At 42.4% G+C, this 21,106-nt stretch overlaps 1 protein-coding gene across 6 annotated transcripts in view; it reads right to left on the bottom strand.

Moving 5' to 3' along the window:
• Positions 1 to 269: 269 nt before the first annotated feature.
• IQCH (IQ motif containing H) overlaps positions 270 to 21,106 on the bottom strand; it is a 189,382-nt gene continuing 168,545 nt past the window's right edge. For all 6 annotated transcript variants that reach the window (XM_032342981.1, XM_032342982.1, XM_032342983.1 and 3 more), the window contains 4 exons: positions 17,922 to 18,044; positions 9,674 to 9,735; positions 4,321 to 4,429; positions 270 to 830 (listed from right to left, as the gene is read on the bottom strand). In XM_032342981.1, the coding sequence (XP_032198872.1) occupies positions 714 to 830; positions 4,321 to 4,429; positions 9,674 to 9,735; positions 17,922 to 18,044 (411 nt within the window). In that variant the 3' untranslated portion in view covers positions 270 to 713. The remainder of the gene's footprint in view (positions 831 to 4,320; positions 4,430 to 9,673; positions 9,736 to 17,921; positions 18,045 to 21,106) is intronic.

The raw sequence follows: 21,106 nt of genomic DNA, 5'->3' as shown, positions 1-21,106 counted from the left end.
GTATTAAATGGAGAATTAGAGATTACCAACGTTTATTCATGCTAGAGGGCTCGAGTGATGCTATATATTAAACTAAGAGCAGATACTGCCACCTAGATAAATTCTGATGCCCTTGTTAACTAGATGTTGGCTTAACACCTTACTTTTTTGAGAAATGGTAACAACAGACAATAGTGGCTTGGAACAAGGAAAAATACAATGAATGATAGAGGGTCACTTTAAAAATCCATGTAAATGTAATTTTCTTGGGAAAAGAAGACCTGTTTTGCCAAATAGCAATGATTAAGACTTTATTCCATTTTTTTAAAATGCAGAAGACAAATCACTCTTAGAAATAGGAGGAGAAAACTTTATAAGGCATAAACAAAAGCTCCATATAATCCTGAGGTTTATAAGGAGGTAGGTGCAGAAGTGATAACAGTAAGACTTGTAACTTTCTTATTAGGTTATTTCTTCCTGAGCTCTGGAAGAAGAAGAGATTATTTGATACTCTCAAATAAAAGCACACACAGGTTTTAGTTTAATAAGTAAAATAAGATCACTTAATAATTTTTTTTAAAAGAAGAGCATTACATTATAATCTGTTTTGATACACCTCCTAGCACACAAAACAAACCAACTCCATTCCCCACTTTGATTCTTAACAGCAAAAAGAATGTTGCCTTTTTTTGACTCCAGATTGAATCTAACAATCAGCAATATTCCAGGAGCATTCATTTATCAGGTTTAGAAAGGTTTTTGTCGTCTTTGGACTGTTTTAGCTCTTCTTCAAATCTTATTTTGTTTTCCTCTGTTACTCCTAGAATGGCTTCGATGTCATCAGTGGCCGTCTGTAAATGAACAATAAAAGTAATATTCATTACTTAAAGACCTCTTACAACTCTTCCTCCCCACCCCCCCCCCCCCCGCCCCAATTATTTGCTCCTTTTTGGAGTTAGGTATAATTTAGACCAGTTAAACTCAAAGTGTGTTTTGCTAACTAAGACTCATCTACAAATTGTGTCATCAGTCGTGAAATAATTGAGAGTAAAAAAAATTGAAAGTAAGGATTTGGAAACTTTTATAGAAATTTTTATGGCTGCTAAATCAAATGGAAAAAAATGGGCTCCTATTTTATATGTCTTTAATTTTTTTCATTTCATTTTTCTAGTAATTCATGTTTGTTGTATTTTACAAAAGTACTGATCCATGGTAAGTTGGAAAAAACAAAACTTCACTATAGATAATTTGAGAAGCATTGGTCTAGTCATCCTAAAATGAGAGCTAGTAGGCTGATGGGAGTATTTACTTCCATTGTTTTTTTTCCCATTGGGCAGAAAAATGGCACATTTCCCTTTTATTTTTTTTTAGCTATTTTTTATTGAGGTACTATTCACATGCCTTAAAATTCACCCTTACAAACAGTTCAAATCAGTAGTTTTCAGTGGGTTCACAAGAAACCATCATTATTATGTAATTCCAGAAAAATTTCAGTACCCTATATAGAAACTCTATGCCCATTAGCAGCCTTTCCTCATTTTCCCCTTCCCTTAGCTCCTGACAACTGTTAATCTACTCTCTGTCACTATAGATTTGCCTACTGTGGACATTTCATATAAATGGAATAATACCATGTGTAGCCTTTTGTGCCTGGCCTTCTTCACTTAACATAATGTTTTCAAGGTTCATTTGTGTTGTAGTGGATCAGAACTACATTTCCTTTTTATGCCTGAGTAACACTCCATGTTAACTATGATCTATTTTTACCTTGGCTGTTTACACTTTAGGTATTGTGTCTAAGAAGGCATTGCTAGCTACAGGCTCATGAAGATTTATTTATACCTATATTTTCTTCTAAGAGTTTTATAGTTGTAGCTCTTACCTTTGGGTTTTTGATCCATTTTTATTTAGTTTTTATATATGCTGTGGAGTGGAGGTACCACTTCATTCATTTGTATGTGGATATCTGTTTTCTCCAGCACCATTTGTTTAAAAAACAGTATTTTTCCCATCAGATTGCTTTAGCATTCTTGTCGAAAATCAATTGACTACAAATGTATGGGTTTATTTTGGATTCTCAGTTTTATTCCATGGTTCTACTTCTATTCTTATGCCAGTACCACTCTTGATTATCATATTTTTGTTGTCTATTTTTGAAAAGATTTTATTTATTTATTTTAGAGATAGCAAGGACAAGCGGGAGGGAGGTGTAGAGGGAGAGGGACAAGCAGACTTGTTGGACCCAATGCCCTGGCTTAATCCCATGACCCTGAGATCATGACCTGAGACAAAATCAAGGTCAGATGCTGAACTAACTGACTGAGCCATCTAGACACCCCACTGTAGTTAAGTTTTAAAGTTGAGAAGTATAATTTCTCTTTGTTCATCGTTTTCAAGATTATTTTGACTATTCTGGATCCTTTGCATTTCCATAGGAATTTTAGGATCATTTTGTAAATTTCTGCAAATAAAGCCAGCTAAGATGCTGATAGGAATTGGTGTTGAATCCATAGATCTGTCTGAGGAGTATTATTGCCATCTTAACAATATTAAATCTTCCACTCAATTTGTTTAGATCTTCTTTCTTTTATGATGGACAGATCTTATACTTCTTCTGTTAAATATATTCCTAATATTTTTATTCTTTCTGATGCTATTATAAGTGGAATTAAAAAATTTTTTTAATTTAAATTTAAAATTAAAAAAATTATTTTTGGATCTTTCGTTATTAGTATGTAGAAATACAATCAATGTCTCTATACTGATCTTGGGTCTTGCAACTTTTCTCAACTCATTTATTAGCTCTAACAGGTTGTTTTTGGGTTCTTTAAGATTTCTTAAATACAGGATCATGTTATTTGTGAATAGAGATAGTTTTACTTCTTTCTTCCCAATCTGGATGCCTTTTATTTCTCTTTCTTGCTGAATTGCCCTGGCTACAACCTCTAGTACAGTGATGAATAGAAGTGGTGAAAGCAGACATCCTTGTCTTGCTCCTGATCTTAGGGGAAAAACTTTTAGTCTTGCACCATTAACTATGATGTTAGCTGTGGGCTTTTGCTAATGCCCTTAACAGGGTCCTGGGATCGAGTCCCGCATCGGGCTCTCTGCTCGGCAGGGAGCCTGCTTCCCTCTCTCTCTCTCTGCCTGCCTCTACGTCTACTTGTGATTTCTCTCTGTCAAATAAATTAAAGGAAAAAAAAATAGAGAACAAACTGAGGGTCGGTGGAGGGAGGTGGATGGGGTATGGGCTAGATGAGTGATAGGCATTAAGAAGGGCATTTGTTGGGCACCTGGGAGGCTCAGTGGGTTAAAAGCTTTGTCTTTGGCTCAGGTCATGGTCTCAGGGTCGTGGTTTCAGCTGAGGTCCTGGGATTGAGTCCTGTGTTGGGCTCTCTGATCAGCAGGGATACTGCTTCCCCTCTCTCTCTGCCTGCCTCTCTGCCTATTTGTGATCTCTCTCTCTCTGTGTCAAATAAATAAATAAAATCTTAAAAAAAAAAAAGGCATTTGTTGTGTGATGGGCACTGGGTGTTATATGTAAGTGATGAATCACTAAATTCTATACCTGAAACCAATTTTATACTATATGTTAACTAACTAGAATTTAAATAAAAAATTGAAATTAAAAAAATACCAAGTGTTCATCTCTGTTTGGCCTGTGTTTCAAAAACTCTTGTGTGGATCTTGCTCCTGTTTTCTTGCTTTTGTTCATATTTCTACAGTTTGCAGACTTTTGATCAATTACACACAACCAGCTTTCATGGTCCAACATCTTTAAAGGCCATTTGGAAGCTTCAAACAGATTAGTGATGAAATTTCTGCCCCAAATTGGAGAAACAGTGTGTGGGGTACATGGCCCATGTCTGCACTGAGGGCTTTTTCTGTTTCTCTCTTCTCCACATTATCTTTCCTGGGGTGTCAGAACTCCTATGGTCCTAGAAATGTGGCCTCCCCAGGAATCCTTGGCCAGATACTGCGTTATCTGCAAATAAGTAGGTTACATTCAGGGTTTTTGGTGGTGACTGTCTCTGTGTCGGTTTCATTGTGACACTTCAGCATCACCTCTGATCTCAGAGAGCCATGTTGTTTTGTAAACTGGGTTTGGAAATGGCAGCAACTTAAAACAAGTCTACTATATTTCAAAGAAAAAATTTCAAACTATTAAATTTAACTAACAGGTTCAGTGGGAACCTTAAAATATTGACCCTGTGCATTATAAGATATGTACTGCTTCACAATAAAAAAAAAATGGTTTAGCACTTGTTTACAATACAGCATGAGGTATTTTCAGTCCTTGTATAGAAATTAACCAGAATCGTTAGTTAATTAACACCTCACCTTAAAATTGGTCTCGCCTTGCATATTAGGTGCTGATATTTCTTGATGGATGATGAAGAGATTTCGAGCAAAGGTCATGAGGACCCCCTGGAGATCTTCACCGATTGTTCTGTTAATGATATCCAAACAAATGAGTTTACCAACGATTCCCCTCACATGCTTAAAAACAATCACCCTCTCATTTGTGCCTGTCTGGTGGTGGAATTTAATGAGTATTTTCAATCTCACAAGGTGGCAATCTTCAGGGAGGTATGAAAGATGAGGCTCCATTTTAACTTGTCAACAAAGAGGATTTGTGTAATAAATATTTTTTATTAATCAACTTAGCAGAATATAAGAATAGCTTCAGTCATTCCTAGCGAAAGGCTACCACTGAGCTAGGACGGTAGTATTAGCTCATTTAAAAAACTGTCGAGATCGGTGTATAAGAGAATTGTTGCTACGTATAATTCATGAACCTGACAATTTCCATGCCTACAGAGATATCTGCACCTCGATATCCCAGAGACTTTTGTCTGGGGCTTATTTTCTATTTCATGTATGCAAGCAATTCCTTGCATGAGGAATGCCCCATCCGTGTATGTATGTATAAGTCTGCCCCATCCGTGTTCCTAGGAGAATGTGCCCCATTCCTGAACAGCCAGCTTTATAAAGCCGAACACACACTCGAAGGTTTCAGAGACAACTCACAAACCATCCTGTAGAATTTCACTGTGGCCAGTGAACATTTCCAAACAACAAGACTGTTGGAAGTTCTAGCTTTGAAACAAAACTGCAAGGTATTGCTTCTAGTTATTTTGTGAACTTTCTGTAGCAAAAGGAAAAAAATGGATTAAGTGAATGGATTGATTTTTAAGAATTGTTCTGTCCTGAGGGTGTGAAACTAAAGAGCTCCTCCTTAAGGCAGCTTCAGAGAACTTTGAGTTACTTGCTTCCCAGTTGTTGCCTGTAAATAACTCATTTTAGAGTGTGAGCCTTCAACTCTCCCAGTGGCGGCCTTCCAACCTGACTGGGCTTTCCCGTAGGTCAGGCTGGGAGCAGAAAGTTTCCCAGGCCCCAGGCAGGAGACTGTTTGTCCTGCCACTGGCAGTGTGACCTTGGGGGGAAAGCTACTTTAAGATCTGTGAGTCTTCATTCCTTTTTTTCTGAAATGAAGGAGTTGGGCTGGATTAGTGCTTCCATACTTTTGGAGTTGCAGTCCTCAAATCCAAGGACTGCCCACCCTTCTCACAGTTACCCAACGTTAGCTTCTATTGCCTCTTTTAAGAAACTAATAGCCAAAGGCAACTTCAGAGTCAACAATTTTTAAAGTGATTTATTTTATTTATTTTTACCCTTTATTGCCATAGACTCAGTATGTTGGTATATATTAGACCCTGGTGCCTTTTTTTTTTTTTTTTTAAAGATTTTATTTATTTATTTATTTGACAGAGAGATAGAGCCAGGGCATACAAGCAGGGGGAGTGGCAGAGGGAGAGGGAGCAGCAGGCTCCCAGCTGAGCGAGGATCCCAAGACCCTGGGAACATGACCTAAGCCGGAGGCAGATGCTTAACCGACTAAGCCACCCAGGTGCCCTAGACCCTGGTGCTTCTTAAAATAGCAGATTCTCCGGCTCTACCTCAGATCAGCAAAATCAAATTCTTTGGGTTTGGGATCCAGGAAAGTATAGTTTCACATAGACCCTCAGATGATTCATATATATACATATATATATGATTGAGGCCCATATTTTAAAAAAATGTGTGTGTGTGTGTGTGTATGTGTGTGTGTGTGTGTATGTGTGTGTGTGTGTGTGTGTGTATGATCCCAGATCCGCACATGGATTCAGACCTCTATTGTCATCTCTCCTTAGCCTCCTGGGGTCCATGGTCCCCAGGTTGTGAACCAAGCAGCCAGATGGACTCTAAGTCCTCTTCCCTATTAACTCTTTTCTAGAATTTCCTTCATTTTTCCTTCCTTGAAATTTCTTCTCTAATTCTGCTATTGCCAGAAATATACTAGTATAAACAGAGTCCATATGAAGTTATCCTGGCAAAGCCAGACCGCAGAATTCTTGTCTGTAAGGGTCATCACTCTTGGTGCCCTCCCCTTTCCTAAAGAGCTGGGTGACTAACATCTTCCCCTGAGGTGAACCGATTGTAAGGAAGCCAAACAAAGCCCAGCTAGCTCAGCAAAAGCCTCTTCTTAAAGCTCCGCAGAGAAAATCAACACAAACAACACAAAGAAGGAAAGTTTGTATTTGTTCATCTTTTTCTCTTTCGATATGAATTCTAGAAAACAAAGACTCTCCCCTGGTCATTGTCTACTAACTCATCTGTTCTCAAGCTCCATGTCCACATGTCTGAGCCACTGCTGATGTGCTAACTGTAATTCCACTCATCTATTGCACAGTCAAGGAAGTACAGCTACATGCAAATGAGAATTTGGGGGATAATCTTGAATCCTACCTAATACTCAGAAGAAGTAAACTAACAAACTTGGGACAAACTTGCACAGGTAAGTGATGCCCTTCAGTAGAGAGAGAACGTCTTCCATAATAGGGTTCCCCATGTAAGGGGGCCATACAGTGTTGGTAAAGCACACTAGATTCAGGGTCCAGAGACACAAGCTACTGTGTGACACTGGTAAACCACCTCCCTGCTTGAAAACCCAGTTTCCTTTCTACTAGGAGAGTCCGTTAATCCCCAGGGTCCTTCCTAGCTCCAACATTCCCTGGTTCTGTGACTGCAGGAAGGGATGAGAAAGATTAGATGGAAAAGAGCAGACAAGGCTCTAGACTCTTCAGGAGGCCCATGTTGATCAACAGTGCCCTTTTCTATAGGATCGGTGAGTAGCAGTACCATCTAGAAGGTGCAATATTAGGACTATTGCCACCACCAAAGCTAGCCTTCAGGTAAAGGCATTCCTGCTTGAAATCTCAGGAGCAGGTGTAGGGATAGTTGGGCGAGCTCCTCTTCGTCACCGGCCTAATTATTCATTCTGGAGGCTTCAGCATCAAACCAACTTCGCTGCTCAATCAGTTTGATGAGTGGGGAGTTCCTTTTTCATAGAAGTCTCTTCTGTCTCCTAAATTCCCTGATGCTGTCCTCTTGCCTGGTTCCTCTGTGCCCAAGTACCCTCCTGGATAAGTCTTCCTGCGGCCCATACTGCGGGAGCTCTGCCTCTGCCCTGTTAACACGATCCCCTTCTCATCCTGTCCGTTGGAGGACACAAGTTCTGCTTCTGCATGTCAGCCTCTGGTGGGTTTTGCCACCTGCTGGCAGGCTTTCCTCATGCCATCCTCTTGCTGGCCTGGATCTGTGAAAGCAGCCTCCTCTTGGAGCTCTTATGGCCGTGCTCCCCCCCAGCGAACTCTCTGGATATCCTTTCACTCTTTGCCGTTGAACTTTCCTGATGCTGGGAGCTGGTTGCTCCTTGGGATGGTCTCCTGGCACGTGAACTCCTTCGTGTGCGATTTCCCTGGCTGCTCTTCTCCCAACACCTGCGGGGTCCTGTGCCTCCCAGCCTCATTCCAAGTGCATGAAGGTTTGTGTCATTCCAGTCCTGGCCCAGCTTTTTCTTTGTAGTTTACTTTCATGCCAACCAATACCTCGTAGGGTAGGGCTCATGTCTCTGTGTTCTGATTTCTAGTTCCTGTACTTAACCATCCCATCTGTCTGAATTCCTAAACTTAGACATGTACTTGGACCTGAAACTTTACCTGCTTAATTAGACTCATTCTAATTCTGGAAAATACAAAGTTCTCCAGCTTGTCAACTTTAAATCCATTGACTGCCTGGTTCTCCCACTCCCAGTAACTGCCTGGTGGCCTGTGTCCTGCCACAGCCCTGGACATATTAACTCATTTACTTATTTACAGACTGTCCATGAGGCACCCCATTAGCTTCATGAGAGCAGGGACTTGTCTTTTGGTTCACTGCTATATGCCTAACGCTTAGAACTGTGCCACAGTTGATAAAATGCTTTTGAATTTTCTGGTAGTGAAGGTAGGGCAGGGAGGGAGCTGATGGATAGAACATCACTGTGAAGCAAAGGGTAGCTCCTTCCCTGCACATGCACAGAGGTGTTCCTGGCCCTGCTCTCCTCCGGGAGGTACATATCCAGGCAGAGAAGATGCATGTATACTTTTTGGGGTGTTCTGTCTCATTCCTGGTGCTCTCCTGGCAGTATAAAAAAAGAGTGGGAAAGAGAGGCTAAAATAACAGTGAAGGGACTCTTCTGACATGACCCAGGACATTTTACATGTTTATGGGACCTTGGGGAAAGGGGGGGACTGAAGGGGATGACTCAACCAGCCAGGTCTCCACCCCAGTGAAAAGTAGCATTGAAGACTGTAAACACTAGATTAAGCTATTAGCCACATTCTGGCTACAAACGTGGAGGAAACCAAAACATTAGCATGAGTTCAAAGTGATGGCTGCTGTAATGGACAGTGCTGTGGTAAAACAAAGGACCACACTTTGGAGAAGGGAGTTGAGACCTGTCCTGTGCACATCTTTGCCCATTTCAGTGTGCAGCTCTTGGGACCAGTTTCTAGGGGACTGAGCACCGAGGCTATTCAGGACATTGATGCTTAGTGGAGGAATGGAGTCTTATTTGGTGCTCTTATTTGAGTTTCATGGTGTTTCACGAGACCATTACATTAATGTGTGTAATGTGTGTAATCCTTTCAATGTGAGGCCACAATGTCTACACTAGTGTAGAAGTCAGAAGGAAGAAACATACAGGGCAAATGGTTTCCCAGCAAGTTAATTTAAAGGTGTCCAAAGGCCATATTCCAAGATATGAAGTAAGATTGTACAGTCTGAATCCTAGATCAGAAGACAAATTTGCTAGCTCTCCAGATTATGCTGGGGAGAAATTTGCAGGACATAGGAAACAGCAGCCTCCTGAGTGATGCTAGCAGGACTCTTCTTAGCATACATGCATTGGGGCTGAAATTGGAGCTGAGGAGGGGCTATGGGCCCTGCTTTTGGGGGAACATCTTGCCAAGTCACCAGAACACTTTGCTAAGCATGCCAGAATGACAACTGCCCTTCTAAATATGGGTGTCTGAACCTGGTCCTCCTCAGTCAGGTTTATTGTGACTTATATGTGTATGTGTTTGGGTATAGTATGTTGTTGGAACTAGCTTCTTCCCCATCAATTCTGGATAATTAATCGGTTATATTTATGAACCTCCACTGACACATCTAAAGTCATTTTATGAAATGCTTGAAGATCTAAATAAAACAAGATAAACTCCTAATAAATCAGCATGCTGATTAAAATGCATGAGAAGCATCATTCTTACTGGTTGTTATGGTCTATCTTTGTAGCTTATCACATCTCATAGACACACTTTATACTCACAACATTCCCAACTTGTCTCTCTTGAGGTGTTCATATAATATAAAAATAGTTCCTTGTTTGTCCTAGAAAATTTGAATGGGGAGAAAAGAAATAGCTTGTTATCTTAGAAGCAAAGAAAACATACTGCACCAAGACCACTAAGACTGACTGGAATTAAAATCCAGAGCTACCTTCAAATATTGTGAAAACCACATTTGCAAAATCTGTCTCCAGAATATAGAGTAGATATGTTCTGGGACGGTATTATTGAGATATAATTCATATAACACATTGTATAAGTTTAAGGTATACAACGATACCTCAATATGATACATTTATATATTGTGATGTAATTACCATTGTAGCCTTAGCTAATACTTCTATCACATTCTACAATTATCATTTCTTTTTTATGGTGATGACATTTAAGATCTAGTCTCTCTGAAGTTTTGAAATATATGATACAGTATTGTTGACTATATGACTATGCTCTGCATTGGATCCCCAGAACTTATTTATCGACTAGTTGCAAGTTTGTACCTTTTTTTTTTTTTTTTTTTATTTTTTTTTAAAGATTTTATTTATTTATTTGACAGAGAGCGAGATCACAAGCAGGCAGAGAGGCAGGCAGAGAGTGAGAGAGCAGGAAGCAGGCTCCCTGCTGAGCAGAGGGCCTGATGTGGGGCTCCATCCCAGAACCCCGGGATCACGACCTGAGCCAAAGGCAGAGGCTTTAACCCACTGAGCCACCCAGGCGCCCCGAGTTTGTACCTTTTAACAGTATCTCTGCAATTCCCTTACTTCCCATTCAATTCAGTTTCTGAGCTCAGCATTTTAGTTCCAAATATAAGTGATATCATACACTGTTTGTCTTTGTTTGGCTTATCTCACTTAGCATAATGCCCTCAAGGTCCACCCATGTTGTTGCAAATGGCAGGATTTCCTTCATTCTCATGATTGAATGATATTCCATCATATATACACACCACATTTTCCTTGTTGATTCATCTATCGGTGGACACTTAGGCTGTTTCCATGTCTGGTGAGAAATGCTGCAGGGAACATGCGGGTACAGATATCTCTTTGAGATACTGATTGGCTTCCTTCAGATAGATGCCCAGGTGTGGAATTGCTGGATCATATGGTGGTTGTATTAGCAGTTTTTTGAGGAGCCCCTACACTGTTTTCCACAGGGGCTGGGCCAGTTTGTATTCCCACCAACGTGCCTAAGGGTCCCCTTTTCTCCACATCTGTGCCAAAACTTGTTATCTCTTGTCTAGGCCAGTGTTTTTTTGAAATAGGATCCTCAGAGCACCTGCATCAGAATCATGTAGTGTGCTTGTTAAAAGGCATTTTTCCTTCTGGGCGCCTGGGTGGCTCAGTGGGTTAAGCCGCTGCCTTTGGCTCAGGTCATGATCTTAGGGTCCTGGGATCGAGTCCCGCATCGTGCTCTCTGCTCAGCAGGCAGCCTGCTTCCTCCTCTCTCTCTCTGCCTACTTGTAATCTCTCTCTGTCAAATAAATAAATAAAATCTTTTTTTTTTTTTTAAAAAGGCATTTTCCTTCCTTCCTTCTTTCTTTCTTTCCTGTTTAAAGATTTTTAAAATTTATTTGACAGAGAGACAGAGCAAGAGAGGGAACACAAGCAGTGGCAGAGGGAGAGGGAAAAGCAGGCTTCCTGCCAAGCATCCATCCCAGTGATGAGGGAGCAGGTGGCTGACTGAGGACAAAGCAAAAGCTGGCACCTTGCACCCCCTCTCCACCCGCTCCCCTCGGTAATATGTGTGACATTCCTCAGGCACCTCTGGCTGCCCTAAAAGAAAAACAAATAGTTAACTTGCAGAGATCACAGTCCTGCAAGACAGGAGTCTTCCTTGTTTACCAATGTCCTAGAGATTTACAACAAAGAAGCTATCTAACAATAGCACAATTTCCAGAGGCAAATAACTCAGTTCCTCAAGCCCTAAATAAAGTTAAATTTCTTCTAAACCCAAATCTCACTAACAAGGACACTTGATAGGAGAAAAGTGAAACTTTATCTCTAGATCTCCAAGATAGTGTCAAGAATCATTCCCAAGCATATGGCCCACTGATATACATCTAAAGGGTCTCACAAGAAGATTTTTACTACTAGTAATGAACAACTTTTCTCCCAACAATAGCTAGCTCCTCAAGATCCTGGAGACCTTGCTTCCAAAATTCCTTAGAGACTAACATCACCCCCTTTACCTTACCTTCCCCCAACCGCAGGGTACATAACTTGCCATCCCTCACAACCTGGCACAGCATCTCCGTCTGCCCACGGGTCCTGTCCCCGTGCTCTAATAAATCACCTTTTTGCACCAAAGATGTCTTAAGAATTCTTTCTTAGCCGTTGGCTCTGAACCTAACCCCACCAAACCTCACCTAGGTTCAAGAACTTCATCACCAGGACCCTGAGATCATGACCTGAGCCGAAGGCAGACACTTAAAGACTGAACCACCCAGGTACCCCCAAAAGGCATTTTCATAGGCATCATCCAAACTCAAGATCTTTGGGAGGGAATCTGACTTTTAGCTCACTTCCTGGGTGATTCTCTAGCAAATCAAAATCTGAAAATCACTATTCTGAGCACAACAGGTAAAGAAGCATAGGGAAACAATTTTTTGTGTGTGGAAAATAATATTTTAACAGAAAACTGTATGTGGTCTGTGGCACACCCTACTGCCTTGATTCTATGGGAAGTATTTACAACTCTGTAAGTCCTAAGTGACTGAGAGACAAATACTCTGCAGTCTGGGAAAGGTTCAGCTGATTTTTCTCACCTGCTTCCCTTGTGGAAAAACCAGTTTTCTCTTTACCTGCGTATCATTTCAGTATTCCTGACCTATAAAAATGTCTGAGTTTTTTTGATTCTTTTTTGTACTGGTGATAACATCTAATTTCTCTGTTAAGTAAAATATCATGTTTTTATTTTTGCATTCATATGAGAGGCATGATTTTATCCTTTTTTGAAAACTATCTTTAAACCGTTTTCTCCAAATAAATAAAAAGTTAACACTGGAGTTGTCCAGTAGTGGAAATGGCTGCCCTGTGAAGTCGTGAACTCCTCATCACCGGAAGTCCAAAAAAATAACTATTTTTGAGATTTGGTTGAAGAAATTACATGCCAGAATTAAGACTACTTATTGACTCCTCATTTTGTCAGGAAACATGGGCATTAGGACAGGCATTGGATTAAAACAGTGGCTCTCAATGCTGGCTGCACATTAGAAACATCTGAGTGCTTTAGAAAATATAATGCCTGAGCCCTACCTCTAGAAATACTGGAATGAGCCCGAGGTACAGTGTTATGCTGAGCAGTATTTGAGCCTGAGGCAAAGGAAAAATTAGTATGCCTTAATTTAAAATTATGATATTTTGTTGGCCATGGATTTTTTTTTAAGTTTTTTTTTTTTTTTTTTTTAATTTATCAGAGAGAGAGAGGGAGAGAGAGCGAGCACAGGTAGACAGAATGGCAGGCAGAGACAGAGGGAGAAGCAGGCTCCCCGCTGAGCAAGGAGCCCGATGTGGGACTCGATCCCAGGACGCTGGGATCATGACCTGAGCCAAAGGCAGCTGCTTAACCAACTGAGCCACCCAGGCATCCCTGCATTCATTTTGATTTTTAAGATAATGCCTTACAATATTTTTATCTTTATTACGGAGTATTTTTTGTGCTCCCTTAAGTTTTGTGCCCTGAGTATGGGCCTCACTTGCCTCATCCTAATCCCAGCACCGTTTGGCCATCCATACTTTTTAGAGCTCCTCACTTAAGGCAGTCTAATGGACAGCCAGGGTTGAAAACCACTGACTAGTTGATCTGTAAGGTATCCTGCATCCGTTTCTGTGTTGCCCAGTACGGTAGCCACTAGCCACCTAGGGCTACTGAAAACTTGAATAGTCCAAATTGAGATGTGCTGTAGCTTTCGAAGTCCAAGTACAAAACATGTAAAATAGGTCATTAGTAACTTTTATACTGAGTACACATGGCAACAATATTAGTTTTCTGTTTGGGGAACGTCCTCTCCTTGATACTGATTTCTGAATCAATCAGGTAGGCTAGTCGTGATGCTGCAAAAATTTTTAAAAAACCGACTCCGTTCTTAGTTGTTTATAACAGCTCTGTGATTCTTGCTTGTGTTTCATTTCCCACATGAGCTGGCATGGGTCTCTGCTCACGGTTGGCCCACTCGGGGGCCTAGGCAAAGGAAGCTCCATCTCAGTGTGCTATGGACATGGTGACTCTTGAAGTGGCTCTTGGAAGGCTTCGACACAGAAAGGATCTGTGTCACTAACGGCTCAGAGTTCAGGCCCAAGTAAGATATACGGCCATACTTGACTTCACGGAGAGGGCTTAGGAAGTATAAGCCTGGTATGAACCTAGAAGGAGGAGAATCAGCACATTTGTGAACAGCACTAATGATCGCCACCGTGGCAGTCACCTGGCCCGAGGAAATGATCGTTGGTGGTTATGGAGCTATTTAGGACCATGGCACACTGCCTATGTGTGTGTGAGACCAGCCCTGCCCCATACTGTCGCAGGCAGTAAACATGGCACTTTTCTCCATATGGCTTTCATTACAACTTCATTTCATTAGGAAATCAGTGGGGGCATTCTGTCGCATTACAGAAATACCAAGGACGAGGCCCACCAAATTGCTTACAGACTCCGTAATGCTTCCTTCCGATATTCAGCCAGGAAAATACACGTGTGAGGTGATCTCATTTCCCTTTTTTCCCCCTTCAGAGCTTGGACAAGAAACATTGGAAATTCTGTGATCATAATGGAAAGAAAGACATAAATGTAGGGAACAAAGACTTTCGAGGATTCTTTCGATAGCATTGACAAGGATGTATCGCTAGTGTTGCTTCTTTTTCTGGAAGGAGCACCCACATTAAATCTGACCAAGGATGGCAGCGGGTAGCAGAGGCTACACTCATCTTTTTAGACTTAGCATAACTTATGGAGGCAGTAACAGTTTCGAGAAGTTAAGAATTAAACATAGCTTTTCCCCCCTCTCTTTTGTAAGGTGAACAGACTTGGGGGTTAGAGAGACGTTTGTGCTCCTTTAGCTGAAGAATACATAAGGGGTACCTAGATTAAATACTTATTTGAAATCATTCCCATCATCCTTGGACTGGATTGGTAATAATATTTTAGAAGTACAAATAGTTCTTAGGGGAAAACGATACATAGGGGATACCCGTGGTATAAGAGAATCATGTCTGGCTTAATGGATTCAAATGTTAGTTATGTGAAGTGCCTGGCTGTGTGATCTTGGGAAAGTGCTGACACCATTTGAGCCCAAATTCCCCAGTATAATCTGGGAGAAATAATAGCTTCCTACAGAAGAGATGGGAAGGTTGAGGAGGTAATGAAGTTAGTGCTTCGCTCGGTGGCCAACACATAGTGGGTGCTCTGCAAATGCTGGTTTATCATTTGTCTCTCCAGGGAAAGGCAGTAAAGAAAACAAGAGGGCAGTTCAGACCAGGGGCAGACAGACCCTGGGATCTAAAAAGACAAGAACCCATCTCAGGAAAACTGGAACAAGGATATCGTTGGAGAATTTCCAATGACTCCTTCCCCTCACCTTAGAGTTTTAGGACATCATGTTTTTCATCTCTGACTCTTTTCTTGTACTTTCTTTTTATTGTTTGTTCTTCTTCTCGTTGACCCCAACTCCCCCCCTTTGGTGGATTCTTCCCGTGTTTAGATTTTATCCTCTCTTTTCTTCTTCATATTATTCTGTCCCTCCATTGCCCCCAGTCCATATTTCTCTTTCTTCCCCATTTCAGCTCTCATCCTTTGTGGGGTGTGTAGCACAGGTGACCTGGAGACAGAGCCAGTCATGTTGTGGGCACCTCTTTGCCCCTTTCTGCCATTCTCCTCACCTTCAGAGGAGCCCCTCTCTGCACCATCCGATGATCCCCTGGGGTCATAGCAGTCTGTTTTTTGGTACTAAACTTTGTTCTTAGAAATGAATCTGGTTGACTCAGAGCCACAAAGATGTCAATAGCATATAAAATTTGGTGATTTACTTTCCCCAGAAATACTAGAAACTTCAACCACGTAGAAAGCTTATAGCCAAATAAATAAATCTCTAATAATCATCTCAGGCAATAGGAGGATATTTTGGAGGAGGGTATGGAGGATATTTTCTTCTGGGAAGGAGACTTTCCCTGCCAAATATGCCTAATCACAGAACTTGTTCTGCTTTAATATTTTCGAAGAAGATGAAATAAAATAGATTCTAAGAAAGCTAATGTTAGATTTAGCCACCTTCTGGCATGTGGAAGTGTTTTGGTCTAATCAGTTTGCAGCTAAAAACTATTTAATTCCAAAAGGATTCTGTAGAGCAGATGTAACAATTAATTTCAGGTAAATCAGTTCAATATGGCTTTTTAATTCTTTCTTATATTTTACCAATTTTAACATAATTTGTAAGGGAATACAAGCTCCATTATATGTGTTTGCAAACAGCGTGAATCAATCTAATCCAAGAGTCTTACGCATTCTGGCAGTGTCCTGCAGTGTGGTGGGGAGTGCCTGGTGGTAGTTGGGCCAATCTATTCACTGTTGGCCTCATGCTTAAGGTCCACATGCTTTTCAAGAGCCTCTAAAAGGAATTGATCCCCCCCAAATTGTATTTGTTCTCAAGTATGAGAAATGAAAAGTAATAAATATAGAACGGAATGTTGGCAAATTCTCAATTGCTCAATTCTGTCATTACTTACAGATGACTTTTATTTATTTATTTTTAAAGATTTTATTTATTTATTAGACAGAGAGAGATCACAAGTAGGCAGAGAGGCAGGCAGAGAGAGAGAGGAGAAAGCAGGCTCCCCACTGAGCAGAGAGCCCGATGCGGGACTCCATCCCAGGACCCTGAGATCATGACCTGAGCCGAAGGCAGCGGCTTAACCCACTGAGCCACCCAGGCACCCTACAGATGACTTTTAATATGAGAGGTGACTATATTTGAATATGTGTGATGTCATGTGGAATGGGTTTTCCACAACTAAGAGCGCATGGGTCTCGCAGGTCTCTCTCAGGTCTTCTCAAGTCCCTCTCTCTCAGATAGAGAGAGAGGGAAGCAGGCTCCCTGCTGAGCAGAGAGCCCAATACGGGGCTGGATTCCAGGACCCTGAGATCATGACCTGAGCCAAAGGCAGAGGCTTTAACCCACTGAGCCACCCAGGCACCCACACCTGTACTTTTAAAATCAGAACTCCTCCTGGGAAGAAACTGCTATATGGAGGTAGAAGGATGCCATGGACTGAATTGCTTGTCCCCCTGATTCATAGGTTGAAGCCCTAACCCCCATGTGACTGTATTGGAAATAGGGCCTTTAAGGCAGTGAGTAAGGTTAAGTGAAGTCATAGGGATGGGCCCCTGTTCCAATAGAACTGGTGTCCTTATTAGGTTACAGAGACAACCAGAGATTTCTCTCTCTCTCTCTCTCCCTCGGCCACGTTGGGGCACAGTGAGAAAGTGGGCATCTATAAGTCAGAAGGAATGCACTCACCAGGAACCAAATTGTCTGGGTACCTTTTCCTTGGACTTCCCAGCCCCCACATTGGTGAGAGATGAATTTCAGTTGTTTAAGCCACCCAGTCTGTGGTGTTTTGTTATGGCAGCTCAAGCAGACAGAAACAGAGGATATTCATTGATAAGTAGCTTTGAGTGGGGCCCGGGAACTCAGGTCATGCTTCAGGGTCAAGAGATGGTCCACAAATGTCTCCCAAGTCTGCTGAGCTACAGGGCTTTTGCTTGACCAAAGTGGGTGTGCATGTTGGAGACCGAGCTGAACTTCCCAGGATCCAGCGCCACTACACCCCGGCCACCCTCCAACCCTCCCCCTCCCCGTGGAGCTGCCTGTTTATCCTCCCCAGGCCGCACTCAGCCTTCCTCTAACTACAGGTTAAACTAATTTTTCAAGAATATCTGTCTGGGGCGCCTGGGTGGCTCAGAGGATTAGGCCGCTGCCTTCGGCTCAGGTCATGATCCCAGGGTCCTGGGATCGAGTCCCGCATCGGGCTCTCTGCTCAGCAGGGAGCCTGCTTCCCTCTCTCTCTCTCTGCCTGCCTCTCTGTCTACTGTGATCTCTGTCTGTCAAATAAATAAATAAAATCTTAAAAAAAAAAATTCTTTAAAAAAAAAAAGAATATCTGTCTGAAGGAACACTGAATTACTCGCTGCCTAGATCACCACCACCCCTATCCCCCCGGCCAGCCATCAGCTTCATACCTCAAAGTCATAGCCAATGCCATGGGCCTTACACATTTGGAGGAAGACATAGTGGAAAATCAGCGAGAGATTGTTGTGCTTCAGCTGGGTACTCATCACTGCATAGCGAATGGTTGCTGGGGACTGGAAAAGACCACAGCTGCACGTAAGACTCTTTACAAACTATTTCAGTCAACTCTTAGCTTTAGGAAAGTTGTAGATTAACAGAAAAGTTGTGAAGATAATACAAAGGGCTCCTGTTCCCCTCTGCTTAACATTGTGCCACGTTTGTCCCAGGAGGACACTCATTAATCAAACCTCCTCACTGCTGTTATCTGAAGTCTGTTCTTTATTTGGATTTCATTCATTTTTCCTCACTCCCTTTTTCTTTTCTATGATCCCACCCAGGATACCGCATTGTATTTAGTTGTCATGTCCCCTTCGGTCCTTTTGGGCTGTGATGGTTTCTCAGATTTTCCTTGTTTTTGCTGATCTTGACTGTTTCGAGGACTGTGGATCAGGTGGTTTGTAGGAGGTCCTCTGTTGGTACTGTCTGATGTTTTTCTCCTGATGAGACTGGAGTGATAGTGTTTCTTGAGAAGAGGCTTACCACAGAATCACCTCAGACCAAGGGTACATATACCTGACTTACCATTGATGATGCCAATTTTGATCTCCCCAAGGTCGGTTTTGCCAGGTTTTTCACCGTAAAGGTACTTTTACCTGATTCTGTACTATACTCTTTGGAAACCAGTCACTAAGGAGAGTCTGCCTTCCTGAGAGAGAATTTTGATGCCAGTTGCTTTCTTTGTTTGAGAAAGTGCTATTCTTTATCTTGCTTGCCGATCAGTGGGAGCTAGCCCAAAGAGACTGTTAGGCCTGAAGTATTTCAACTATAGCATTTCCTAAAAACATTTAAAATTGAGTACGTACCAAAGAAAGTGCTATTTTGTAGCACATCCTTTGTGAGATGTGATATTTGTCTTTGGAAATCATCTACATTTATTCTTGGAGAACTGGAAATTTGGAGAATAGCCTGTAGGGTCATGGTCAACCTTGAGACATAGAAAGTGAAGGTGCCTGGCCCAGATTTTAAACTTTGGGGGTCCTTGGGTGTGGGGGCAACCAGGTGCTTGTCCTTGTGCAGTGTCTTGGAACAAGAGAAGGAAAAGGAGGTTCTGTTGGTCCACAGGAGGCTGCAAGGATTATAATGGCCTGACGTTGTCTGTTGTGAAATGTCAAGGCCTGCCCTCTCTATCTCTGAGATAATGCAAGAAACTGGGGATGATTGAGTACCCAGGAGAGGATGAACATATTTTCCCTGCCTATGTAACACATATGCATACACACACTCTTTCACTTTCTCTCTCTCAGATTTCACATTCACCTTCTGTGACTTATTTCCTCCCATACACTATCTTTTCCTTCAACACTTGTGGAAAATACTGTGTCCAGTGGTCATGTTTTTAGTACTATTAAGCCTCTTCTTCCCATGTATAGGCAGAGTCCAGATCTATAAAGGTATTAGGCTCCCACGGGCTAATGCATCTTGAGCTGTACATCTCCATTAACATTGTCCCATTTGTAGCCACTGAGTATTTTACTTTCGTCAAAGAAAATCCACTTGACCCTCACATGCCTCACAACTGTACTTTGTTACCCCTCTGACCTATCATGGATTAGTCCCCTGGCTGCCTTCCTGACATGACGGGAGTTCTCTGAAGAAGGCAGGAACTGTTTGGTTCCCAAATCACCAGGTTGGATGTAATGTCCCACAGAACAGGCATTCAGGGTTTCCTGAATGAAAGAAAGAACGGGTGAATGCATACAGTAGGGTACGTCTAGAGCACTTGCCTCTGACAGAAGAGGCTCTTCCGATGTAAGTCAGGGGACGTCCCGTCAGTGAGTGCTTTGGGGCAGAAGCAGGCCCTAGAGAATGACTGAAAATCCCCAGAGAATAGCAGCTCTGGGCAGTCATTTCCAGGCCTGGCCCCCAGTAGACCATCTTTTGGAGGATAGTGTAGCTTTGGTGGATGTGGTGGGGTTATTGGTGGGGTAATGAGAACCCGCTAAGAGAAGCGCTGGCTCAGCAGTCTGGTCAGTGTGGAGGAGCGTGACCACCAGGCTGGCTGGCCCTTTCATGACAGGCTGCGCCTCATTCCTGCCTTCACAATGAAGGCCCAGAAGCCTGAGCTTTTGCATATGGAAGTGAACTGTAAATACTCTGGAATTCCATTGTGGTTACTGAGCATGTAATTGCGTGGTGATTACCATGAATTCACAAGATAATTCCAAGGTTATTTTTGTCTTTTAAACTTGTCTTATGCTGCCATAGGATATAAACTAGCAAGCCCCAGACTAGGCCCCAGTCAGCCAGGGAGAGAGGTAGACAGGCATCTGGCAGCAGGAGCAGCTCATCGCTGTGTATCTCGGCCCCAAAGCACGGCAGAGAGCTCACTGTCTAGTGTTGCTGGACAAGTAAGGGCAGGCTGTCCCGAGGTTTCTTCCTCTCTACAGAGACAGACTACTATTTTCCCTCCTCCCAGACCTGGGGTTAGGATTCGTAAAGAGTCTGAGAGAAAAGCCAGGATATTTAGTCCATGTTTCCAGGCTGTGTCTTTTCCACTACCATCGACATCCCACTCGAGAGCTTTATAGCCTGGACAGCTGCTTCTCCTTCCTACTTGGGAGGTGGGGATGCAAGCAGAATTCTGTGGCGGAAAAGTTATATGGGGTCAGAAAGACTGAAGTTCGAAACCCGACTGACCTTGAGTGTATCACTTAACTGCTCTGACTTTTAGTGACTAAATAAGCACCTAGCACAGCATCCAGCACCAGACAAATGGTAGCTATAAATACTGTTGGTCTTTCTTTGAAAGCATCGATAGGACTGGCAGCATTTGGGGCCTCCAATAAATGGAATTTCCCAGGCTGTTCCTTCCCCTGCTGGTACCTGGATTCTGAGCATTACCCCAAGATTGTTTCTCAGACCCAGGTTGGTCAGTGCTCAGAACTCTTCAGTGTCTCCTCCTTGCCTTCAAGATGAAATTCCGACACGTGGCTTGGTGCGCAGACTCTCCCACACTGGCTTGGGGGATTGCTCCAACCACTTTCCCCACTTACTCCTGCCCAAAGTCTCTGCCCCAGGCCACCTGGTTCATGGCTAGCTCCTCACAGACCATGGACTCTCCTGCTGGGGAGGTCTC

This window comes from Mustela erminea, chromosome 5 (genome assembly GCF_009829155.1).
Source record: "Mustela erminea isolate mMusErm1 chromosome 5, mMusErm1.Pri, whole genome shotgun sequence".
In the NCBI taxonomy this organism is placed as follows: domain Eukaryota; kingdom Metazoa; phylum Chordata; class Mammalia; order Carnivora; family Mustelidae; genus Mustela; species Mustela erminea.
Note: the sequence above shows the minus strand (reverse complement) of the source record. Positions and strands in the feature narration are given on the sequence as shown.